This window comes from Cebidichthys violaceus, unplaced genomic scaffold (genome assembly GCF_023349555.1).
Source record: "Cebidichthys violaceus isolate CVI_PGR_0920_01 unplaced genomic scaffold, fCebVio1.0.p SCAF_31, whole genome shotgun sequence".
NCBI lineage: Eukaryota > Metazoa > Chordata > Actinopteri > Perciformes > Stichaeidae > Cebidichthys > Cebidichthys violaceus.
The window spans coordinates 1,125,287-1,152,155 of NW_027176495.1; the positions used below are offsets into that span (position 1 = coordinate 1,125,287).

Consider the following 26,869-nt stretch of genomic DNA (forward strand, 5'->3'; position numbering starts at 1 on the left):
CCCCTGTTGACCTTATGGCTCATGACATCAATTACCTTAATTCAAACGCTAGATGGCTCGATGCAAAAATGTTGACTGCTGTCCATGGTGCTGAAAACAACCATTGTGGCCTATTGGAAGCCAGGGGCCTCAAGTGGACACATGAGGTGTATTAGTCACGAAGGACAGCTGTGCTTGACGCCTCTGTCTGCATGTTGTTAGCGCTTGTCAGTCTCAAATGCCACAAATTCTCTTCAGTTATAGCAAGCTGTCAGATGATTCAAATGGTGGTTAACGCCTGACACCAATATCTGGCTTTCTCGCTCCTCCTTAAGCGAACAGGATTATTGACACTGAATTATTACGTTGCTACAACCGTTTATGACGGGATATCAGCGCAGTATGTTGTGCTGCTAAAAAGTAATTTGAGATCCGACGGCGATTATGTTGTCTATACTTTCTCATCAAACATTTTGAAAGCTGATACTGATGATCGTGTAATAAACCAGCCATCTATCTTGCACAGAAGCTCAAATGCTCCACTGATGTGGTTTATAACACCTGACAGCTGGCAGTCATTTTAGCTCTGATAAAAGCGTTGCAGGTCTTACTCTCATAATTCATGTTTTCAAAGACATGCAGGCATTAGAGATAGTAGGCTATATACTGTAGGAAAGGCGATGGTTGCGTGGGATCTCCACATTTCGAGTTGGGAGAGAGAGAGAGAGAGAGAGAGAGAGAGAGAGAGAGAGAGAGAGAGAGAGAGAGAGAGAGAGAGAGAGAGAGAGACTCGAGTGATACAGCGGAGGACCACGCGCTACAGAAGACGGGCGAAGGCACGCGACATGTCTCAAGGATTCAGGTAAGTTTGGATGCAATAGACACAGAAAAAGCCGCTTAAGATCTATGTTATGTGTGATGTAAATAGGGCAATGAAAAAGATGGATAAGAGGTAATATAGTCTATTGAAAAAAAGACTCGTGTTTTACTGAATGATATTAGCGTAGTTCGTGTATTATTTTTGTTAGACTAGCATTGTATTATTATCAATAGTATCAACCAATACTACCTTAGGCTGCACGACAGATGAATGAAAGAATGTACGGTGCGATTGAAACAAAAATAAAAAAACTAGGTTGTCTTATCCGTTCTCATGTACAACTTCAAATAGCAGTCGGATAGAAGGATTGCTGCCTCTCGGCATTATTAGAAACTAGAGTCACATCGTGAAGAATGAACCTGGCGTCCAGGTAACGGTCCCATAGACGTCGTTGTAACGTGTTTTGGAACGCACGCTGTCCACGGTGCTGAAATCTGCTCTCTGCCTCGATTTTCTCAATGGACAGCCTCTCCCGCTAAATAATACTGGCTATTTGTCACAAATACGATTGCTTGAGAAATGTAATGAAATGAAAAAAGACGTGCTCTATTCATAGCCCACCAGCTGCACGGCTGGGCGATTCCCAGTGGACCGCAGTACTGTCCAGCCACTGCTGCCCGCTGATCAGGTAGGTGTGAGTTAAATGCCTTGCTCAAAGGCACCTCGTGGTTGCTGATAAGAGAGGCACGAATGTTGCCAGCTGTAGGAATTAAAACAGGGCGTCGATGGAAGGGAGCATGCGTGCATAGCACTGTAGCACATCTGGCCTCGTTCCTCCCTGCCTATATCACAGCAGTCTGTCTTATTTATCTGCAGGTGTGCGCGGATATGCCCCGGGTGTCGTGCTCACGGATCGCGGTTGCTGGGATGAACGTGGATATATTGACAGACAGCAGATAGTATGCCTGCACATTTGGAACGGCTCACGCGATGTGGCACAATATGGCACGCGTAAAGATGGGTCTCTTCGCTCTCCTGTGTCTCCCCACGTTTTTCTTCCGCGTCCTCGTGCTCTCCCACAGCAGCAGCATCTATGAGCGCTCGGTGGTGCCTCGCGCCTTGGTCCGCTCCGTGGCTCGTATGGATGGAGACGTGATCATCGGCGCGCTCTTCTCCGTCCACCACCAGCCGTCGGCGGAGAAAGTAGCCGAGCGGAAATGCGGGGACGTCCGCGAGCAGTATGGCATCCAAAGGGTGGAGGCCATGTTCCACACGTTGGACAGGATCAACGCTGACCCGAACCTGCTTCCAAATATCAGTCTGGGCTGCGAGATCCGAGACTCCTGCTGGCACTCCTCTGTGGCCCTGGAGCAAAGCATCGAGTTCATCCGGGACTCCCTCATCTCCATCCGGGATGATAAGGACGGGTCCAAATGGTGCATTGACGGCACTCCGTCCCACCAACCTCCACCCTCCAAGAAGCCCATCGCAGGAGTGATCGGACCGGGATCCAGTTCTGTGGCCATCCAGGTGCAGAACCTCCTGCAGCTCTTCAACATCCCGCAGATCGCCTACTCTGCCACCAGCATCGACCTGAGTGACAAGACGCTGTTCAAGTACTTCCTGAGGGTCGTAGCCTCAGACACCCTCCAGGCCCGGGCCATTCTGGACATTGTCAAGCGATACAACTGGACCTATGTGTCCGCCGTGCACACTGAGGGTGAGGCCTCCTATCACTGATCTAAATCACCATAGTGTGTCAGCAGCCATGTTAGTCTTTGTAGTGGATAATATAGTGAGTCTATAGTGACTTCATCATTCATTATGGTATTTTCGATTACCATGGCATGACACATACATGTGCTGCGATATTTCATGCTAACATTTTGAAAATAGTCAGGGTTATTATACAGCTCTTTCCTCCCTAATACTTCAGAGATGGTTTTCACACGTACTGTCTCAGTCTTTTGCTCTCAGGCTTTTAAGAGCAGGTTTTTGCAGCCACACATGTTTACTCCAAAGCATATCTAGGTTGTGTATATTAGGTTTAGTATGCAGTTGTCTTGAGTTGGGGTTGTGTGGACATTGCTTCAAGCATCTTCCCACAAATTCCGAAACATCGTCACACAAGTTGGTGTTGTTAGAGTCTTGAAGCAAGTTTTAAAGGTCTGTATCTGTATATAACACACGAGGGACTGTCTTTGCACTCGCACTTTATGTGTTCATTTGAAATGTTAAACCATTTCCACGGTTAAGTCAGGAGGATGAGGCTGGGATGACAAAAAAAATGCATTCATGTTTCACATTTGACCAGATTCACATAAATCAAAAATACATGTCTTATCTCCATAGAAACCCTTGCAATAATAGTATTAAGTTTTTCATGCCATAATGGGCTCACCCTTTTTTTTTTTTTTTTTTTTTGCACTCCTATGCTAATTTGTTCAGCTGAACCGTACACCAGTGTACTGTGGTGGAGGCAGGAGGTAGCGAGGAGAGAGGAGTCTTAAAGGCAGAGTAATGACTGTAAAGTGAATTATGTCCATAGCTTTTTTTATTAGATATTTTTCTTAGTAAAACACAGTCAGTGATATGCACCCAAAATATGACTGACAGGCTATATTACCCAGGATTCCCCCCCGAGGAGCAGCGGACTCATAGGTCTGTGTAAAGCATCTTTGGGAAGTCCTACTACTGTCAGGTGTTGGAGAGGGGCTTTAACATTCTTTAACATTCTACTGATCGGATAGAGGAAGAGAAGGCGTAGTGGAGCTGTAGTACCTGGAGTCATAAATAGGTGGCGTCAGCTGTCTGACCTTCAACATACAAGGGGGGGGGGTGCCTCTGGGACTGAAGTCATAATTTAAGAGTAATGAAAAGCCAGTCAGGGGAAGGATGGATTTGATTGCAAGCAACATCATTTACTCAACAGGCTACAGTGTGAGCGATAAAAACAGGATGCTTGTACACTTTAATTGGAATTAAATTGTGTGTTTTTCCACATGCAGGTATTCTGTAAATATAAACCCTTAGACTAACTTTAGGTTCAGCTTTGTAGGAGACAACAGAGACGTTTGGAACCACAGCAAATGTCCCTGACTGAGACTTTAGTCATATATAAATCCACTTGTTTGTTCTGCTCTATCTCTAGTTATCTCTGGAACAGTGGTCACGACCGCCTTACGCTCATGATTTTATTCCTCCAGCGCCTCAGACAAGCGATAGATGCAGCCCGTTCCCGTAGCAACAGCTAGGGCTGTGAAATTGCATAAATTACCTGTCCTGATCACCGTCAGAGTGGTAGCAATACTCAAAGCAGGTTTTTGGTAGTCATTGTTAAATGGGCTGTCAACTAATGCACCACCACCACCCACCTGTCTCACAGTCTAGATGGAAAGAGTAGAATAATTGGACATCATTATTTCCATTTACCGGTGGGAGAGTGAAATGAGGCAATTGAAAATATCATCAAAGGACTATTGGAAAACCAACACATGGGCACATTGTGTGCAGTAAATGCATTACTGTGATGGCCATTTCATTTGTCACCTCCCTTGCTCTATAAAGCCATGCCACACAGGTCTAGTGTTTGTCTTCACCGCCCATATATATATATATATATATATATATATATATGCGGGTAGAGTGGCCTGGAGTCCCCCAGGAGCCTGGATCCTCATCAAGGCAATTGCACAACAAATGTTTTCCGATTTTTATGGGTAAAGCCTCTTAATTTTCTTTTGATAACACATTCAGAAACACACACACACACACACACACACACACACACACACACACACACAGACACACAGACACATGTTCGAGCACGTACAAATGATTGGATTGTCTGTGTAATCCAGCTCTCATGCCAAAGAGCTGTGGGGTTTTATCAACAATCCAGATCGTGACACAGTGGTACAAGCTCTGCAGTCCGCATGGAAATAGAAGATTTAGACTTAAACGGCTTTGACGGGCTCTTGATTTGGATGATGTGCTGTTAAACAAGGATAGCTATCTTCACCCCTTTTGGCTTTGATTGCAATCAGTAGCCAGTAGACTCTGTGACACTCATTATCAGAGGATCAGAGCTCCCGCTCAGTCAGAACTGCAGGGGGACAATGTCCACTCTAAACGCAGAAGACAAAAGCATCAAAACCTTAACCTTTGCACTTTGTTTGTAATTCTGCAACACGCTTCTCGCAAAACACGTGTTTCTTACATTAGTCACAAATGTTTCAGGGGTGGGATTTACCCAAAATTAGTTTTTTAATTGTTTAATTCCAGTAAGTTCAGAATGCTTTTCGGCAGATTTCTCACTAATTCGTCTATTTCCTTCATGACCTCTAGGAAACTATGGGGAGAGTGGCATGGAGGCCTTCAAAGAGCTGGCCTCTCAGGAAGGCTTATGCATTGCCCACTCGGACAAGATCTACAGTAACGCGGGGGAGAAGCACTTCGATCGCCTTTTAAGGAAACTACGGGAACGTCTACCCAAAGCTCGCGTAGTGGTGTGTTTCTGCGAGGGCATGACCGTCCGAGGTCTCCTCATGGCCATGAGGAGACTGGGGGTGTTTGGGGAGTTCCTCCTCATCGGCAGGTACGGACGCTTTCTTCTCTTTCTTTTAAAACCTTTTGATTCACAGATGAGAGCGTCTCTCTTGATGGCAAGATATCGGTTAACAGGCTGGAAGGCTGCGAGATGCCGTGTTGTCCTCCTGATGTGCATGTCACCAAGGCAACCAAGAAGAATTAGACCACATACCAATAGCGCTGAATAGAAATGTTCTCCAGCAATGAATAATTGGTATTTCTGTCACAGACACACAACCAGAGAGGGAGACAATGCCTCCGGTCCGTTCTCTCCCTTATGGGCTATCTCTTGTTTGCTTTTTCAAGGCAACGGAAGTGATTTTGCTTTTAGAAATCAAAGAGAGGCGCAACACATACTATTTTACGCCTCTTGATATTCACTCCATCTCTTTCTCTGTCTGTTATTCGACGTTGAGTGACGGCGACTGACTGTAGCTGCAATCTCAGTCATTACAAAAAGGGCAAGTAGACCCGTCTCACACGCGTATACAGCCCATTGCACCATGAAATAGCCCTCGAGGAGCATTCACACTTGTCAGTAAAAGCCACAGAAACCTTGATGCTACTTTTCAGTTCATTCATGCAACATCTTTCCGCCATCGTTTCAGAGAGGGAAGAAGCTTTTTTTTGGGGGTGGCATTGGTCTGTTGTAGGGCAGTCGTCAGCCGTGTGTTAATGAGGAGGACGTAAATAAGACAGCTGATGACGACTGAGGGATTTGTTTCGCGTCATTGCCATTTTCCTTGAGGAGGCCTTTCCTGTTTCCTGTACTATCTCCCAGTGTTAGAAATAAGTGCTTCTCTTACTTGCCTCTGTTCATGTTGTATGTGTTGTATTCAATGCATACATGCATATTGAAGTTCTTGGCAGGGGGAAGGCACTCTTTCTTTTCAGAGGCAGGGCATGCCTTTTAAATTATCCATTATAATGACACTCTAAGGTTACATCCCTTCTTCCCCCGTATCTCTCCTTTTCTTCTTGCCTCCATAGGAGATGGGAAAGTGGGTCTTTTTTTAGCTTTTGGGAACTCTCCATGGGCGGAAGAAATGCTTCTGGGTCAGAGAGAGCGAGAGAGAGAGAGAGAGAGAGAGAGAGAGAGAGAGAGAGAGAGAGAGAGAGAGAGAGAGAGAGAGAGAGTGTGTAAATATGACAGAGGGAGTCTGGGCCAACACAGATGCCGAGCCATGTGCCTCTTTCCCAGAATGTGGTGGAGGACTGAATGGAGCTGTCAGACAGGTATTATCTCATCAAAGGGGAGCTTGTTTCCTTAATTCATGCTTCCACCTTTAAAGAAGCCTCTTCCATGAAATGTTGTGTGTGTGTGTGTGTGTGTGTGTGTGTGTGTGTGTGTGTGTGTGTGTGTGTGTGTGTGTGTGTGTGTGTGTGTGGAGCTAGAAGAAATAGAAACAAAGAGTGAATGAAACAAAAGTGACAGAGTAAGACGAGCACAGTCAGGCCAATACGTCGAGGTTTTTGACGTTTAAGCATAATTGAGATGTTTCTATTAATGCACCAATGACTACGTGTTTGTAAAAGGGGTCACTCATAGTGATGAACACACTGGGAAGACTATTTTATTTTTTGTATTATTTTTGCAGTTTCCTCTTAGCTCTGTAATAACAAAATAATTTATGTTACTTTTTTTACAAAAAATAAAGCATCGATTACTGTGCAGCGCTCTCTGGTATCACAGCAGACAATTGGGAAGCATCTTAACACAAGACACATGTTTCATTACGTTCTGTATGAGTCACTGATAAATACTCACAGCTTTAAAATCAACAGTCAAGCCAGTCAAATGTGACAGGAACATGTGTTTTTTCATAATCAACAAGCACTGCTGCGTCGACGCCATGAAAGATCTATCACAACTATAGCGTCGATGTCAAATCGCCCCTCATCACAGTCACTCAGCATTGTTCACAATATTACATTTTGGGATCTTGGTGTTTTTAGGTATTGCTCTACCTTTGGGTAGTCTGTGTAATTAGTAAACATAACAACCTGTGTGCAGCAGCAGCAGCTTCCAGCGAAATCAGTGAGGTGAGGAGACAGTTATTGACTTATACGTCTCCTTGACCTTATACGTCTCTCCAGTTTATTGCACTCGGTACGAACAAACGAAACCGCATAAGAGACGTACCCGACATTAAAAAAAAAAAAAGATTTGGAAAATCCAAAAGCGGGCAGTGTTTGTGGTTTCTCCACACCGTTGTACCTCGTATGCGGAGAGGATCACAGAACACCACACACGCAGACACAAACGCTGCACAGCAGCGGCTACATAGGCGACATGCAGAGAGCTTTTGAGTCGGAGAGCTTTTGTTTCAGCTGCTCGGCTAACCCGCTCTTCAGACGAGGGCCAGGTGTGGCTGCGTGCTCCACCCACTTCATCCCCGACCTGCAGACTCCACTCTGCATCGCTTCAGCGCCGTGCATCCACTCCGCTCCGCTATTGTCAGTCAACAGGGCCCTTGTCTTCCTCTCTGTGATGTCAATCATGATTTCACCAATCAGCTGCCATTACTCTATACAACTGCACACACACACACACACACACACACACACACACACACACACACACACACACACACAAGATACAACATTTATTCCATGCAAACACTCAAGTAGCACACAAACACAGACCCGTTCCCACCATAGATTATCCACTTTATTATAATCACGAAGACAATGATTTCAGACTTCTTCTTTTGCTCAAGTACTGATTCTATTAGAGGTGAAATATGCTCTGCTTCGGCAGAAAGAAGCAGGAAGTGAGTTGACGTAACCTCAGTCATATTGGACGGCTGAGCTGGAAGCTGGTTGGTGAACAGATCTTGGTCAGTCAGTCAAGTCTGCACCAGGTTGGTTGAAGATAGCCAGGAGAAAAATCAACGTATGCGGGTTTAACAAAGTGGTTGAATGCCATGTTGTCTTAAACATAGCGGTGGTAGAGCACAAAAAAAAAGGTTATATGATGCAGTAAAATAGCCACAGACTGTTATTATTTATGCCTGTTATTTGGCCACAGAGAGCAATACACAATCACTCCCAGGAGGTCGCTGCCCATATCATTACAGATCCACCGCCACCATGCTGCTGTTAGTCAGCTGTGACCAGTGCCTGCAGCCAAAGCGTCTTTTTTGCCAAAGCACTCATAATCTATAAAGTCCCATTTATAGATTATGTTTTTGTCGACATCTTTTACCTTGTCAGCGAGGATCATTTTGCACAATCCAGGCATCGGTATTCGGCCCTTGAAAAATCTGTCAGGTACGTCAGATACCTCGTTATAAAAGCAATATATTCGTGTTTTGCAACTAGCCGTATAACCAATTACAGAACGGAGACACTTGATGGGAGTGAAACGTACCTAGCAACAGCTATGTACGTGTGTGCTGCACACTGAACACACAAACAGACGTCAAGTACGCTCATGAATATTTATTCCACGAGTGCCATACTTACTTTGTGCTTTTGTTTATTCAGGCCCAAAAGTCATGCCAAGTCTTACTTCTGATATTTTCAACAAAAAAAAAATAGGATGATTTATAAACGGGACTTTGAAATTGTTAGTAGTGAATGTGATGGAATGTGTCTGTGAGTTCACTGAGCTGACAGGAATGGATAGTAGCCGTTAAACATCTGTCAGTGTGTGTTTTGACTTGGCAAACACCTGAATATTACAGTAAATCTCTGAATACTTCCACCTACTCGGTATAATATGAAGAAATGTCCATGAAACAGGTTGTTCAGCTTTGAAAGCCAGATATACATCTACTGTGCGGTGTCTTTCGTTATCGTTCCCTCTACGCCTGTTCCCCAACACCCAGCCCAGCTTCTGAATGGCAGCATGGAGTGAAACCATCTCCCTATTTGCCTGCTCGCTCTGTTGCAATCAGCACCATTCATGTTCTCTCTCTCTCTCTCTCTCTCTCTCTCTCTCTCTACTGCTGAATGCTGTTATTACTAAACACCATGTGCATAAGCTGCTTCTCCACACGATACGCTCATTCCTGCCCCTGTCTTACACACACACATACACACACACACACACACACACACACACACACACACACACACACACACACACACACACACAGTTTTGGTCTCGGTCCCATTTTGAATGCTTGCTTCTGTTTTTTTTTTTTATATATATATTTTTTATTTCATTCTCAACAAAAAAGGACACTGCAACAGAAACGTGGATGCTCTGCCTCTGTAATAGGGTGGCCAAGTCATTACCAGGGTATGGCTGAGTCCTTTTTATCTAGACTGCGCTGAGGTGCAAAGAAAGCTGCGACCCCACATTGCGTGTGTCACATGCATTCTCTGCATTTCGGTTGTCCTATTCCATTTCCTGTAACGAGAGGACTCGGGGTTTTTTTTTCTTGTTGCTCTGAGCTTGAATAAATGAAACGTTTAGGGCGCCAGAGAGTGAAAGAGGGGAGTTGTGGCGCGACATATTTAGCAGCCTTTTTCCCTGTCATCTCTAAGGCTCCTTTATCTCCTTCCCATCTCAGCGAGGAGAGTGCGGAGGATGCGGAATTCTGCCTATTGACTTGCAAGTAATTTGGCAAATAGCAGAGTATAAGCAAAATGAGACCGTGTCTCTGGCAACAGCACTGGCAACGTCACAAAATAAAAAATATATATATATCTCTTCCTCATCCAGAATATTGTCGATGTACAAGGGGTTGAGACCATTTTTTTGTTGGTATGCTTTGTTTTAATCCATCCTTCATGAACTCTTCTGTCTCAGACATTAGAAGATATATTTAGATTAATGAAAATGTGATTTAAGAAATGTAAGACTTACAGTTATTAGCTTAACTTGATGTTTAAAGATGCATTAAACGGTGTAATAAAGAAGGGATGATAGCCTTCTTGCTTTATATTTTGCATTATTGTGTTCAGCTTAAAGTTACAGGCAGCTTTTTTCTGCTCATCCACAATTCTCCTCCTGCCCTTATCAGGATTACTTTTCTGTTATTCTGTCTCCGCGCGACATGATTCTGTCCCTTTGACTCTCTGCACTAAAATAGTCTTCATGCAAGTTTATAGTGGGAGTTTACTGGGACACATCATGCAGGAACTCGAGCTCAATATATGTTTTGTTTGTTTGTTAGCAGTGCAGGATTTCCTGTACCACTGGAGTTATTAAACGCGTTGTGTGCTGCTTGTCACCGTCACCGTGGAGATCGTTGTTTTTGGGCTCATGACGGAGAGTCGCTGCGGTCGTCTCACCGCAGATCTGTCGTTCAGTCTTGTCAGCGGTGCTCCAAACACAACAGTTTCCCTTCTCAGGAAAATACGGCCGACATTTGAAAAATTCGCTCGCAAGCAACAACAGCAACAAAGATGGTAATTATAAGATAAGGACAACACTATCTGCACGCGCTCGGTAACGGAGCCGCGCGTGCGCTGCTCTGTACACACGTGGCTCTGGAAACTGGTATATGCGAGCGTATAGCGAGGATTCATGATCGCATCTGTTTGTGTTCTACTGAGCGAGGGAACACAATGAGCCGCGTCTGAATATTTATAACACGCCTCTGATGTTAATTGAAAGCAGCCACACGTTGTCAAGGACATCTTTGTCTTGTCAGTTGATGCCCCGTGTTCCCTTGTGCGAGGGGATGGGCGAATGACATTGGATCAGAAATAGCACAGTGGGCTTTACCTCTGGACGCGGTTGTCACTTCGTGATTTTCAGAAGCTGAAATACTTTCTTGCGCAGACAGCTAATATTGGACCATTTTGTTTCTTCTCATGTACAACATTTAACACAGGTCATCATTAAGAAATGGAGTTTTGCAAAAATGTAAAAATGCAATTACAGATGGCCTTCAATTCTTTATACAGTCTTTGTACATATTTAGTCGTATTATAGGTGGAGCTGATATTTTTGTGTCTGTTTTTGTTCACCTGTTACATTTCCTTTACATCCTTTACAACTTATAACTTATCCTCAGGGAAATTGTATTGTAATTATTACAAATAAAAAGCAACCAAAACGCCAAGAAGGATCATGTAAGCAGTATTCCAATCAAGCTGTAATGGTTTTACATTAAATTGACCAACTGATAATAAGAGCTTGTCTTCCATCAGTCACTGCTGTGATGGGATGCAGATGCTTTTTCAAGGGTTTTTAGTAGTGATTTGACGTCCCTTGGTAGCGGAAAGCAAAAAGGATTTTCTCCCAGCAGCGTTCCCAGTCAGCGGAGAGGAGACTGATCTCCCAACTCAAACTGGGACACGATGAATTAGTAAAAGCAGCTTGGATGGGCTTTTAAAGGCTCCCCGGCTTCACTCAGGGTCCCCCGTGTCACCTCGAGACGGTCGTGCTGCTGCCGCTATCCAGCTAACAAGACCACCACCGCTCCTGTTTCTACTGCAGAGAGAGAGAGTTACAGAAACAAGAGACATTTGAGAAGAATGGCAAAGGAGCGAGAGAGGGATGAAGGCAGAGAGAGAGAGAGAGAGAGAGCGAGAGAGAGAGAGAGAGAGAGAGAGAGAGAGAGAGAGAGAGAGAGAGAGAGAGAGAGAGAGAGAGTTTTGGAGCGTTATTGTTCAGCGGAGGAGAGAAACCCCTGTTTGAATATTTTTGCTCCACTGCCAGAGCAGTTTTGAATTAATTAAGAATGTTGTGGGGATCATCATAGAGATAAATGTAGAACAGAACACAAAAGAGCTCCTGTTGTGAAATTAAAGAGAGCAGTGGTGGAAGATAGCTCGATACATTTACATAAAAGTGCACAGTGGAACGGGCCAGAACTTTAGTTCAAAACACTCCTAAAACGAATCAGTATCATTAAAAGGTTTTTATCTTTAAGCCAAACACGTTCATGTATTGTGCTGCAGAGACGTCTACTAGTCCGACTGTATGTCTTTAATGTCTTCTTCTTTGAGAGGACAAAAACAGTCCAGCTGCACCGAGGGCTTATCAGTAATACATCCGTGGTTTTGATAGCAATAAGTTAACTATACAGCTGATGCTAAAGCACAGAGTGTGTGAGAGTTAAAGCCTGACTTCACTTGAATAGAATAATGTGATTCTTGGTATTAGGCCGGTTGACATTCTACTGGTCTGTGAAGAACAGACGGTTTGAAAGTTTCTCCATCTCCCACCTGAACTTTTATTCTAACATATTGCATAGAGCAATTAGGAAACTCTTGATTCCCCTATTCCTCCCTTTCCTCTTTTTAAAGTAACTCTTCCTCTTCATCCTCCGGGGGAAACAGCGCATGTGATTAAATCTCTGCCCTGCCAATTAATTCATGGCTTCATAAATATACAAATGTGCTATCAAACTGGAACTGGATCATCCGGGAGAGTCGGGGGAGCTCTCAGTCTACCCGCTGTCGTATATATATACCACTCTGTAAATGATCCAGCTGTTGTCCTGCTGTGCTCCTCTAAACAATGCCACACACTATCAAGTCTCAGTTAACCGTCAAAATATGCAAGTCCCATTATTAAGCATCAAAGGAACAGCATCCAGCTGACTTTACTTGCCGAGATAAGCACATAAATGATTCATTCAATGTGTCTGGAAATGAAACTACATGAAGTTCACACTGTCACAGTCAGCCTCGGTCTTGTTGGGTTTGACTTGTTTCACTCCACCGTGCCCTCCTCACTACATCTGTGCTGTACTTACTGTACTCACAGTAACATGGACACTCGATGGTTAAACACCTACCAACAGCCACAATTGGTGTCTTTTCACCATGGCAACAATCGTTCCTTTTAATCTTTTTTTCTTTTTTGTTGCTGTCAGTAAAATCTCGTGTGAATAGCTTCTGTTATGGTCATACGGGTCAAATGAAAACACACGTTTAAGGGCAACGACAAATGACCTATTTTGTGTTTTAAGTATGAGGATTGTTGGATTAACCATAAGTACTCCAACACACAGTGTTTGTATTTATGGTACTTTCCCTTACTGGCCTTCTTAACTTAAACAACGATATCGGAGCTTTGCCCTGCTTTATATCGTAGACCTACTCCCTTCTGCAGTCTTCAGCACAATAACTGTCGAATTAATTACGGCGGTGACTCCTTAATCCGCTGAAACAGGTGTTCCTCTGGTAAATCTGACTCGGGTTATGTAATAACGGCGTTCCAGTATGCAGTGTGAAGCCGCGCCACACCGAGGTGACATCAAATCAGATTTCGTCCCATTAGGCGTCCCTCAGACGGCCCGAGAGCTTTGATGAGCTGCTTGGAGTTGTGCCAGACGGTGTGATCCTGAGAGAGGAGAGCGAGAGGAGAGAATGTCTTTTTACTTCATCACAAACTCCACTGTGAGAAACAGTCAAGCGTGCCTCCGATTCCTCATGCCTTATTCATGCAGAGCGCTGAACCTCCTCTCTCTCTCTTTATCTAAAAAACAATCTGTTCTCCACTCTTCTGTTAGAGCAAATATGGAAAACAATGAATTACATTTAATAGGCCGCAATAAATGCAGTTGAGCCTGTCGGGGAAGCTGCGTTTATGATAAACACACGTCTTTACAGTGTGTGTCTTTGTGTCTTCATCTGGACTACATATACTGAGAGACAGAAGGAGGGGACAGAGACGGTGTTCACCTGGAGCCAATTAAGGAAATGTGACGAGGACCGATGCAGTTCACCCGGCTCTGACTCTGAACCCGTTTAGCAGAGTGAAAAGGATGAGTCAGTTTTAATTGCTCTTTTTTTGAATATGCAGCAAACATTTTGGGAGACACACCGAGCGGACGTCCTTAGACATAGATATGTTGTGATCTGGACCGTGTTAGCTGTCCTCACACCATCGCTCAACGTCTTGTCTTATAGAACGCGTCCCCTTGTCTTGTCCAACAGTAATGGCTGCAGACAGTAAAAGCCCACATGTATAATTCAATAGATCCTAACCTACCTAATAACACACTTTTTTTTTTTAAAAGCATCACATTTGAATCACTTAGACCAAGCATGTCAACTTTACAGATTCACTGTTTCACAAATCTTCCATAAAAGCCCTTCAAATCTGAACATTGATATCAAATCCAATACATTTGTGCCAAGTTGCAAAAATACACAGTACTTCTCAATCTGCATCCCTCATGCAACAACGTATCCAGCTGGTTCTGCTTTCAGCTCCATTGTTCAGAACTCATGCGCTGGTTGACATTCCGTTCATTACCATGAACATGGGCACTGTTATATTAATGTTAATGATACTTATTGGTTCACTGAATATGTAACTAAGGCAGTGCCCAGCTGTTTTAGAAAAGCCATTTTGAATAAAGATGAATATAAAACAACACTAGCCCGCTAAATTCCCAGCTCCCAACATTGTGCAGGATCAGAGAGACATAACTTCTGGATGACATGGGCTCTATCTTCAAGATCATATCCATACTGGTTGCCTAATATATATATATATATATATATTGGAATCCATATGTCTTAAAGCTTGAGAAGGGCTAGCTCAGTCACATTGGTTGTAAAGTCTCCTGCTCACAAATTTGCTTGAATGTCTCCTGTTTCGTGACTGATGGTAATTGTGGAGGTAAAGGTCAGAGATTTTGACCCGCACACACACACACACACACACACAGACACACACACACGCACACACACGCACACACACGCACACACACGCACACACACGCACAACTCCTTATCCATCACCCAGAACATCCCTTGTGTGCGAGGTAATTGGTTCCATGGTGAGTCATACCTAATTGGTGTGTAGCTGTCAATACCACAGGTATTTCAAGGAAGCAGCCCGGAGCCCACATTAAAGGCAGAGAGAGACAAAGAGTAAAAACCTCACTCCGGCTCAGATCTGGAGCGAGTGCTGCTGCGTATCTGTTCACCTGCTTTTCAGTGGTGTTTTCCATTTCTCATAGAGCCCACTGGTCAGCTGTGTGTCCAAATTGGCTTGGTAGGGAAGACGTTCTCACACAGAGGGTTAAACCAGGAAGCAAACAAGCAAGCTGAAGGGATTGAGTAAAGCCTACAATTACGGTTGAGGCTCTAATGGTGAGATTTCCATCCTCTTAAATTGACGATTTGCCGCGGTGGACTTGAGATAAGCTTCCAGCCGGTGCTGCCACACACTGATTTAAAATAGCATTGTACAAGTGTAGAGGCTGTAGTCTACCTGCTTGTAGTGGAAGCTCAGTATTTAAATGAAGGCAGAACATGACCAGACTCTGGGTTTGTGCGCTGGATTCGTTCTGTCGTTCCATTTTGCCGTTGTGTGAGAGGAACGCACGCGTTAGTCTCCATCTGAACGCACAGAACACACCAAACTGCTGCTGGTGTTTGCTGCTCCGTATGTCCAGATGGCTTGTGGTAGTTAGTAGTTTTGTTGTGCTGCTGATGTACATTCTCTACAATCAATCTGTCACCTTTAGAGGTGAAAATTACAAATCAGGTACCGAATTAAAATCATACAGTTCAAAGATTTCTAGTCACAAGACAATGTTCCTTTTTCGATGTGCTACATGCTCTTCTTCTTTCTCTCCTGCCCCTGCAGTGACGGGTGGGCAGACCGCTACGAGGTCGTGGAGGGCTACGAGCAGGAAGCAGAGGGAGGAATCACCATGAAGCTGCAATCAGAGGTGGTCAAGACCTTCGACGATTACTATTTGAAGCTGCGTCTGGACACCAACACCAGGAACCCTTGGTTCTCTGAGTTCTGGCAGTACCGGTTCCAGTGCCGCCTCGCCGGCCACCCGCAGGAGAACAAGAACTACAAGAAAGTCTGCTCCGGTGGGTGACAACGGAAACACGTACATCTGTTGTAGTTTATAAATAGGAGCGGTGTGCAGTGAGACGTAGATGGTTGAGTTTGACCAGAGCGTCAAACTCGTGAATAATAACACAAACTGTGTATTTCTTTCTCTCTGTTTTCCTCCCTGAATATTCTCTCCTGTTGCTCCCAAAAGGTGATCATGGTAAATTGTGTTCTCGGCATTTTTAATCACAACTTAAAATCCTCATCCAAAAAAAAAGAAAAGAAATCCAATCAAAAATATAAAGTAATCAAATGAACAATGCAATAATTGCTCCGCATGCTTTTAATCAACTGATAAATAAAAATCAATCAGTGGTTTATGATGGTTACTATCTCAGAGCAGTACAAGTGTTTTACTGCTTTCTCTCCACAACACTTTCATACACCTCGTTTATTCCTAAGACCTTCGAGGTGGTAAGTGCATTTTCCTTGTCACTTCTACGGTGATGATTTCATCCGAATTGCACCTGCACTCCGTACGCGTTTGACTCCTCCAAGACAGGAAGAGTTTGACTGATGCTCCCTTTAATACGACACCAATCTGTGATGTTTGAAAACTGCAATTTCGTAAAAAAAAAAAAAAAAAAAAAAAACGTGAGATGTCTTGATCCGAAGATTGCGTTCGTCAAACTCTGATGTGGAGCACTGGGCTTGTTTTATGAGGAACAACGAGGAAATGGCCTTACACTTTGTAAAAGCTGCACAAGGGAATGGCTCACCAAGCGCACACACTGTTCACCACACAGGCTTGAAAAGATCTCGCTTTGTTTCAAATTGATCTCACCCTCTTCTGTTCGTGCATGTTGATGTGTAGATGATGGACAGTACATATTTTACTCCATCGAAGGAAATGCTTCAACATATCGGAAAAACTTTGGAAATAACATCTTCATACAAGGAAGCAAAACATGTAACATTTCATACTTTTAATTACCGTTCATAGAAATCATTACTTATGGACTTTAGAGGGCTGGTGGTGAAGTGAAACTTGGTGTTCAGACAATGTTCAATCTGTTTCCTATTGAGCTTTGGGAATATCATGTTGGGATTTCCTTGTATGCGGATATATTTTGCTACAAATGAAGGTTCTGCTTTGCAATAGATTATCCAGATTTGGTTCTAATTTAGTCATGCATTGTTGTGTATGTTCCTACAGTACAGTTTGAATACAACACAAAAAACACCAGACACACAAGACATTTTCTTAAATTGTAAAAAAAAAAAAAAAAATGCAAAAACGTCCTTCCTCTTCCTTCCCCTCTTCTTTCCCCCTCTAACAGGCAATGAGAGTCTGCAGGAAAACTATGTTCAGGATAGTAAAATGGGATTTGTCATCAATGCGATCTATGCCATGGCTCATGGGCTCCACGATATGCACCAGGAGCTGTGCCCGGGGCAGCCGGGGCTCTGCGAGGCCATGGACCCCATCGATGGCAGCAAGCTGCTGGACTACCTGCTGAAGATATCCTTCAGAGGAGTCTCAGGAGAGGAGATTTATTTTGATGAAAACGGAGACACCCCAGGAAGGTAAGCGGATGATTAAGTGGCAAGAATATAGAAAAGGCTTCATATCTTTTATATTCATAAAAGATTTCACACCATCGCGGTTTGTAATCTGTGAATTTCTCCCGTCTAACGCTCTCCGGCTCGTTAGCGCACGTGCACGTGCACGTGCACACGAGTGCGCACCAAATCTTGAGCACAGAAGGATGTAATTAGTTTGGACTGGAACAGATTCGGTGGATTGTCCACTGTGGCAGCCGCTTTCATCTCTCCGCAGTCCAACACACAGCATTTGACAGTCAGAAAGCACAGCTGTGTCATTACTTCGTCAACTCGGGGGTCAGGTGGAGCACATCCTGGTCCGATATACAGACCAGGCCACAGTGTGCGTTGGCGTGAGCTCTCGATGTTACACTAGCAGGGTTGCAAACGGTTGACTTTGGATAAAAGGTTTACTAAACCGCCGACTCCTTATCATGAAATTACCTGTCACTCTCTCTCCATCCCCCGCTTCTTCACTCTTTCTCTCGTTTGTAACCTTTAACGCTCATCCCCCCTTTCCAATCTTTTTTTTTCCTCCTCTTTGTCACTCAATGAACTTGTCCTCGCTCATTACGGTCCTCCGTCCCTCCCTCTTGTCCAATCCAGATATGACATCATGAATCTGCAGGGCGTGGGCGATGATCACTATGACTACCTGAACGTGGGCTCCTGGCACGAGGGCATCTTGAGCATCGACGACTACAAGCTGTGGATGAACAGCAGCGACATGGTCCGCTCAGTCTGCAGTGAGCCCTGCTCCAAAGGACAGATTAAGGTAAGGATTCAAGTCCTCCGACGTTCAATGAGCTCCACCACAGTTAGTCTGAAAAACCTAAAGTCATTAGCATTAACATCGGAGTGTGACTCTGAAGGTCCAAAGCTATCAAGATGTGTTAATGCAACACTTTGCCAGATACGTAATTCAATTCAACATTGATTTTGCTCTATATTGCTCATTTCCTGTGCAACAAGGAGATGAGTTTGGCCAGGTAGACACACGCAATGAGTTCCTTAAAGTATTTAGCTTTGAGCTAAATGTGAACATCAGCATGCTAACATGCTCACCATGACAATACTAGCCTAGTCTAATTGTCCCTTTGACATGTCACTGTGAACCAAAAAAGGTCTGGTGGTAGAGGAAAGGTCAAGGGTCATAAATGTACAGAATGTGACGGCAATCCATCTAGAAGTTGTCCGTGTTCAGATATTTCCGTTTGGACCATAATGGATCCATCTATCTATTATTCCCGTTGTTCTTAAGTAATTAATTAGAAGGTTACGTACTTTCCTTGATGTCTTGTCTAGCAGATTCCCAAATGTATTAATGTGTTGTCCATCAATCAGTCCTGGTATTGATTCCCTTCTTTCTTCGTCATTCCTGTTGCAATCTAGGAGTCCATGTCTGACAGTTCTCATTTAGTCACATAGTCCAGTTTCTCTTTTACCTTTTACTGCTGGGTGATGGAACAGTGGAGCTTCGCTTTTTCGATTACATAGACCTACATTTTGTGTCGTAGCATTTCCTATCCACCCAAAACTGTAAAACCTGGATTCATTCATTATTCACTATGCATTAACGCTCCTGCAAAACGGGCTTTGTAGGGTGTGTTCTACTGTGTCATTGCACATTAACCCAACACGCACTTGATCCAATGCATCCTCAGCAGCAGTGGCAAGTAAACTTCAAGTCTAAATGATCACACACAAAGTTTAAGTTTGCACAAATGAAGAAATCATTCCCTGTGCCTTTCAGGCGAGAAAGCCAGTTCGGGAAAGTAAATAATAGAAACCGGTATTAAGCCCAGTTGAAAGAAAAGCCCTGATTTGCTTCATCTTGAGCCGACTGTTTTCAGTCTAGCGATGCTCTTCGTTGCCCTGAGGGAGGCTGCATCCTCTCTCCTGGCTGCTCACGCTTTCCCCTCTATCTGCTTTGTTACCTGCCTCACTTATCGCCCTGCTTTACATATCGCAGTGCCGGTAACAGCTTCCCTGGGAGCAGAATGTAAAATCAGCCGGGCCTTGTTTAACAAACAGCATGTCTGCGGCTCAAGAAGATAAGAACAACATGTCCTCCTCTTTGATATCCCCTTGATGCTGACTACCTGCGTTAGGCAGCCGTGGGTGTGATGTGCTTCTTGTCACGGTTTGATTGCTGTTGTGACCGGTTGCTCAGGCGTCTGATGTCTGTCCTCCCTACATGCAGGTTATTAGGAAGGGCGAGGTGAGCTGCTGCTGGATCTGCACCACATGCAAGGACAACGAGTACGTCCAGGACGAGTTCACCTGCAAGGCGTGTGATCTGGGCTGGTGGCCCAATGATGACCTGGAAGGTAGGAGAGACGAAACCAGATGCTCTCAGACAATCCACCTTTTCATTTCATGAACAATATCCACTGAAACTCCTTTTCTTCTATCCCTTTACCAACCCTCGCTCACTGTATCACCCCGTTTCATGTGTTTGCTCCTAGCTAGCCTACTTTTTGCCTGCTCCTTGTCAGGTCATTTACATCATAGAACACCTATCTCCCTGAAACAGCACAAACACTTTCTCTCAAACTATTTTGGGCTCTCAAACCTTCCACCCCTCCCCCCATAAGCTCTTTCACACCCTGACACCTCCTTTCGCTGATGCTTTTCATCATCCGGGTCCAATGACCCTGCTCTCTTCGCTTCCTCAACCTCCACACTACTCTTTCCTCCTCCCCTTGCTCCCTTTTTCCCTTGTTGTGACCCAGTGGTTGTTTTGACAGCGGTTTATAGAGTCGAGAGGAGCTCTCAGTTCCCAGGTGTAAAATCCTATTACTGCCATGAGAGGCTTGGGGATGCATTTCAGCAGTCTGTCGAGGAAGAAACTCTCCCTTCACTCTCATTACGTGTCCCTATCTGGAGAACAGTTGGTGTCCTATTCATAGAGTGAGGTTGTACTGTCCGTATGTTCACTCGTTCGCTCTTTTAGGGCAAACACCTTAAAAAATACCTTCGTTTTTTAAACACAATTCCCTCGTGGTGCTGGCTTCTCTTGAAAGCAAAATGTGGAGTGAGCTTTGTTTTTGAATGTTTTAAAGGTCTTCCCAGCTCAGATATGACAGCATAGATTTAACAGGAATAAAGGATCGGAGGATTGTGTAAGAACAGATGCAGAATAAGAGCCTTGTCTGTTTGCACGCAGCGTTGCCGGTGCCTCTGTACACTAAGCCAGGTGGGTGGTCATTAAAAAAAAACAAAAAAACAGCAACAGTTCACTGCTTTGCGCTTCAGATACTTTCCCCTCAAGTGTGCCTCAGCGTGCCTTTAAATAACATCACAGGGTAACAACTGATTTACGCCTTCATGTTCGCATTAGTGCCTCTCACATCTCGTGTTGGAAATATCCAGGCTTCCTGAGGCAACAAGTTAGGTTATTTAACAGATTCTGTTGTGATTTTGACATATTGGGAGTTAGCGGTGCAGACCAGCAGTGGGTTATTCTGTGCATAGCCTTGCTTGTGATGGCAGTGACTGTAATGCTGTTAGCAGCAGCATGTAATTTATGGAGCGTTAAAGCTGGGGAAGTCTAGGGATGTCAGTTTTCTCCCATTAAGCTCTATAAACTTCCTCTGGGGGTCGGAAGGCAACAAGTGCATCGCGACAGAGTCGACACACACACCTACGTGTCACAGACGTTTGGCATGAAATGAAAACGAGAGAGAAATCTGACAGAACTGGAGCTTTGACATGTGCAAATTAGTTCCTTAGCAATTTTAGGCCCTCTTGTGTCTCCAAATCGGTGTCGCTCTCCTCCCTACCGTCCCTCTACTGACTGCTCATTGGTTCGTTTACCCAGTTTTATTAACCCGACATCTCCTCTGCTCTTCCCAGGCTGCCAGCCCCTGCCTCTGAAGTATCTTGACTGGGCGGATGTGGAATCCATGGTGGCAGTGGCTTTCTCCTGCGTGGGCATCCTCATCACTTCCTTTGTCACCTTTGTGTTCATCCAGTACCGCGACACACCCGTGGTAAAGTCCTCGAGCAGAGAACTCTGTTATATCATCCTGGCAGGCATCTTCATGGGCTACATCTGCCCATTCACCCTAATCGCCCGTCCCACAGTGGCCTCCTGCTACTTGCAGAGGCTCCTGGTGGGCCTTTCATCCGCCATGTGCTACTCCGCCCTGGTGACCAAAACTAACCGCATTGCCCGCATCCTGGCAGGCAGCAAGAAGAAGATCTGCACCAAGAAGCCCCGTTTCATGAGCGCTTGGGCCCAGGTGGTCATCGCCTTCATGCTGATCAGTTTGCAGCTAACGCTGGAGATCACGCTCATCATTCTGGAGCCTCCTGAACCCATCAAGTCCTACCCGAGCATCCGCGAGGTCTACCTCATCTGTAATACTAGCAACGTAGGCATGGTGGCGCCACTGGGCTACAACGGCCTGCTAATCATGAGCTGCACCTACTACGCCTTCAAGACGCGGAACGTCCCGGCTAACTTTAACGAGGCCAAATACATTGCCTTTACGATGTACACTACCTGCATTATCTGGTTGGCCTTTGTGCCAATCTATTTCGGCTCAAACTACAAGATCATAACCACATCCTTCTCCGTCAGCCTGAGTGTAACGGTGGCGCTGGGGTGCATGTTCACGCCTAAGATGTACATTATCATTGCCAAACCAGAGAGGAACGTCCGAAGCGCCTTCACCACGTCCGATGTGGTGCGAATGCACGTTGGGGATGGAAAGTCGGCTCAATGCGGGACAAACAGCTTCCTTAATATGTTCCGCCGGAAGAAACCTGTGTCTGGCAAAGCCAAGTGAGTGACATTTTACCTTGTTTATCTTTGTTTAGAGACAACATTATAACGTGCCTAAACACTCAAATGGTGCAGAGAGATGTCCAAAGCTTTGGGGGGGAATTTCACTGAATAAATCATCAAAAGTAACTAATTTTTCACAAGGATATTTGAGTGTTTATGCTTGATGTTAAAGGTCAAATTTTCACTTTTTCAGTACCCCAATCTGTGAACAGCCAAACTGATACATCTCTTTAGAAACAGTAAGAGATGAACATCCTCTTCCCCCCCGAGGGGCATGAAATATCATCAATGAAATTAAGCTAAAAACACCAGACGGGATATTTTGATGTCGTTGATTTTAAAACTGCCGATGTATCAGTGATTATTAATGTATAGATAGATGCATCTAAACTAGATGTAAGACTTGCATGTAACTTTTTTGAGATCCACAGCAGTGACACATGGACAGGTATCTAAAGTAAGGAGCGGGGCAGAGTATGAGAGTGATCCCAATCCGTTCATGTGTCGTCTCTCACCCTTGCTATGCAGCCTTTCTAATCTTTTAACCCCCTTTTAACCTTCCAAAACTGAGCAGCATAGTGTCTGAAAAGTGTCGAGGCTGGCAAATGTGTTGGCATTGGTGGTCATTCAAATCCTTTCCTGGAGAGCTGCACTGTCTAGTGAGATGTATTGTATTATTGTATACAACCAGAGGAGGCTTTCAGACTCTCACCAGCCAGATGATTATAAATTTAGACGAAAAGAAAATCAGCGTTTGCTGAGTTTGCCCAAAAATGAGCTTGAGTTTGTTGAGTCCTTTTACTTTAACCAGCCTACCTGGATGAATTAAAGGGTCACTTGCCTCGGTGACCTCTGTCACTTATGCATAGGCAATGTTAAAAAAAAAGGATGTTGACACTGCAGCCCCCCAAAGAGGATATCTGCCACCCTGCTGCTTTTGGTTTATCCTGAATTAACCTCACATTTAACTTTTCTCAGCATGAACGCCCCCTCTCCCCCCCACCTCTCCACTCCAACTATAATCACATTAGAGCCGGCCCTAGTTCGTCCTGCGCTAAACTCCGTGTCGTCCTCAGCCCAGCTCAGGCACCAACTGAAACACGGACTCAGAATGCATGCGTCTCATTTAAAACTATATAAGCAAATAGTTAAGGCGGTCGGCTCCTAATTCTGTAAGCTTAATGTTTGAAGCAATTTAGAGATCATAATGCTTTCTGCAGCACATTATGACTCACCATGTTTGTGAAGTGCCACGGTTGATAAATGTAACGCTCCTTAAAGCTCGTGAGTGAACCCCCTTAGCGGAGCCGTTAATGTCAAGTCGTGTGGTTAAAAAGTATTTGAACATGCATCGGAAATGTTGAAATGCTGCTGCTCAGTTCTGTCACGTTGCTGCTATGTTGCTGTTGTTGTTTTCTGCAACCGCCTCCCGGTTTTTCCTGTGTCAGTAACTTGGGTCTTTATCTCGTTCATAGTTCTAATGGCAAGTCTGTGTCATGGTCTGAATCAGGTGCAAGACACCCTCCGAGGGGAGGGAATGTGTGGCACAGACTGTCTGTGCATGTGAGGAAACAGGAAGCCGGCTTGAATCAGACGGCGGTCATCAGGCCCCTAACTAACACCCCCGACCCCCACAGTTGTGCGCCTTCCACCTGCGACTTTGGCACAGAACCCCATCACCCCCAACAACCGCGCGGCGCTAAGCCTCTGTACAACCTGGTGGAGGAGGACGACGAGGGAGATTCTCAGCGCCCCCTCTGGACCCCGACTTGCTCCGGACAGACGCAAGGCCTGGAGTCTAATTTAGATAGGCCGGCTTCTTATTTGGCCCCTCACTTGAAGGGTGGCGCCGCAGAGCGCTTGCAGGGGGCTGTGGTGGACACACACAGCTCCTACGTCCCTGCACTTGATGAGCACACCGCCAGGGAGGCGGTCCCGGCCGACGAGCCTTTGAGCTTGAACCCTTCGCAGCTTCTCTTGGCCCCACAAGTGGGGGCGTTTGAAGAAGAGGGGTCCGAGGACGAGGAACTGGACCTCTTGCACGGCTACATTTATGACGCCAAGGAGGAGGGGGAGGGGGAGGATTTAACTCAAAACAAGTCAACCCTGGAGGATTCCCTAGCTCTGTCGCCCCCCTCCCCCTTCAGAGACTCTGTGTGTTCGGGGGAGTCTGTGAGCGACTCCCCCGTCACGGAGTCGATGCTCGGAAGCCCTCCGAGCTCAGTCTACGCCTCGAACACCCTCCAAGACTTCGCACACAGCTCCTCAACACTGTGAGGGCACAACGGGCGCTGACACAGTTGCTGTTCACGCAGACACATTCCCACTTACAGGTTCATGCACACACACACACACACACACAAATATATACAGATGCATATTGTACAACATCATTTTATTATCATTTTGAGTTTTTAGCGTTCATCTTTTGCTCCGTCGTTTGGCTTGCTTGTGTGTATTAAGGGGTTGATCAATACTATGAGTAGAAAAACAACCAGGAATCATCCGTGACGTGCTCACATTCCTGAAGGGCTGTCAGCGATCAAAGCCTTTTTTTGTGAAATGTAAACTGGGAAGAGTGCCAAAAACTAGTCGGCTCTCACGCCAAATTGTGATGAATTAGCGCTGAGAATCATAATGAAGGACGTAGCTGTAGCTCCCATAATGGCAGCGCAATTAAATGGTCTAGGAGAGACAAATGGAAAGACAAATGTACTCTGTGTGCGCTGTAAGACACAACCAGAGTCATGTGTGCAGCAGTCGCAGCCACTTCGAAAATTATTCGCTTTTTTGCCTCTTTTTTTTTTTTTTCATTAATCAATTTCACTTCAGCTTTCGCTCATCTGACCTCATGGCAATTAAAAGTATACAAAGATATTAATTAACAAAAAAAAAAAACAGTGCAGTAAGTTGGTCGATTATTACTTTTACGTGTTGCGAGATGTGCGACAAAAATATTATCACTGAACTGAGATTTGCGCTGTATGATGTGTGACATGGATATAATGTGCCAATCGAAGTTTATCGACCTACATCCTCCGCTTTTGGATTTTTTTTACGATGTAGCTGATGCAGGTTAGCGTGATTGTAGATGATGGCGGTGTTGTTTATTTAGTTTACACTCAACCATCACCATGAGAACACGTTTTATGAGCGTGGGGCGTCATAGAACAACTACTTTTGCTTTCCATGTGGATATTTCTCATGTTTTCTGAGTTTGCTGTGTCATTGTAATGGAAAACACAGTACTTGTACAAGTTCTCAAAGGTTTGTAATACTGTTAAGCCATCTCTTGTTTTTCACACAGGTGGTATGTTTGTAATACTGATAAATGTTTCTATATTTAGAATGTCAACAGAAGAAAAAAAAAAAAAGAAGAGTTTATACATTTTGAAACTGTCCTCAGATACGTGTGTTTGGTTTTTGGGTGACTTTTAAGCTAACTTGATCGACTGTATCCTCTTGAAAGTATTCAGTTGTAAAGGTAACCGATGATTAGTTGCTTCTTGTAATGAGATTATACATGTTTCAATTTATTGCTTCGATCTTGCATTATAAACTTAAGTAGTTTACTTGAGGTTAAGTTTCTTAGTTCTTTATCTATAAGAATGCAAATTTATTTCAAAGTACACGACTATACAGTACATAGTGAAATTGTATTGTATTTCCAAATGTTTTTAGTCTTATTATAGTGTAAGTTGTTACATTATTTTATCCAGTGTAAAATATAAGAGGGTGCCACCTGTTTTAACACTGTCAAATCTAGAGTGAAATAGGCCTTTTATGTTTTGGGGCAAGCTGAACAATGCTGTAAAATAAAACTATTTATATTAAGAAGACTGATTACTGCCTACAGCAGCCTGAACATTGGGTTGTCATTAAGGTTCAACTCAACTCAATATTAACTGGAACCAATGTTTCCAAAAACTATATTTTGGGGGCAATTAGGGATCCGTAAGAGGGTTCCGAGTCATCTCAAGCTGAATTATAAAGTCCATCTGTGCTCAAACACGTGTTCTGCTGATTGTCACTAATGTTTGAGCTCCACTGTGTGCGTTTGACACTAAAAAGGCTTTTTTTTTTTTTCCTATTCAGCCGAAGAGGAAAAGTTTTTTTCTGAGCTCATCTTAAAAAAAACACTTTAATTAAGATGTCGGCGTATGAGCGTGATTCAGTAACACAACAGCCAATATTTAATTTACACGTTTGTGGTGGGAACTTGAACCCTCCAGCACATAACACATATTTAAGAGATTTTTTTTTTTTTCAAACTAGTTAATTGGACTTTTTCTCTCATCAGAGAAATAAATACTCATATAGAGAAATATCTTTAACATGTCTTTTATCCCACACTCCTGAATCT

General features: G+C 44.3%; 1 protein-coding gene across 3 annotated transcripts; it reads left to right on the forward strand.

Annotated features, from left to right (window-relative positions):
- Positions 1 to 759: 759 nt before the first annotated feature.
- Positions 760 to 26,343, forward strand: grm1a (glutamate receptor, metabotropic 1a). Of its 3 annotated transcripts, XM_068724604.1 has the most exons (10): positions 827 to 841; positions 1,416 to 1,487; positions 1,676 to 2,519; positions 5,147 to 5,396; positions 15,906 to 16,141; positions 17,447 to 17,693; positions 18,318 to 18,486; positions 19,915 to 20,041; positions 21,570 to 22,503; positions 23,982 to 26,343. In XM_068724604.1, the coding sequence occupies exons 3-10, from the start codon at positions 1,790 to 1,792 to the stop codon at positions 24,781 to 24,783; spliced, it is 3,495 nt and encodes a 1,164-aa protein (XP_068580705.1). In that variant the 5' UTR covers positions 827 to 841; positions 1,416 to 1,487; positions 1,676 to 1,789; the 3' UTR covers positions 24,784 to 26,343. The 3 variants fall into 3 exon arrangements, with proteins under 3 accessions (XP_068580703.1, XP_068580706.1, XP_068580705.1); XM_068724602.1 differs by lacking the exon at positions 1,416 to 1,487 and having other exon boundaries at positions 760 to 841; XM_068724605.1 differs by lacking the exon at positions 1,416 to 1,487 and having other exon boundaries at positions 760 to 841; positions 24,017 to 24,216.
- Positions 26,344 to 26,869: the final 526 nt, after the last annotated feature.

Excerpts from the sequence above, each read along its gene's own strand:
- grm1a (XM_068724602.1), top strand. The coding sequence starts at position 1,790 with ATGTGGCACAATATGGCACGCGTAAAGATGGGTCTCTTCGCTCTCCTG. Across the intron at positions 17,694-18,317 it reads AACGGAGACACCCCAGGAAG|ATATGACATCATGAATCTGC; the intron begins GTAAGCGGATGA and ends TGTCCAATCCAG. Across the intron at positions 20,042-21,569 it reads GCCCAATGATGACCTGGAAG|GCTGCCAGCCCCTGCCTCTG; the intron begins GTAGGAGAGACG and ends TGCTCTTCCCAG.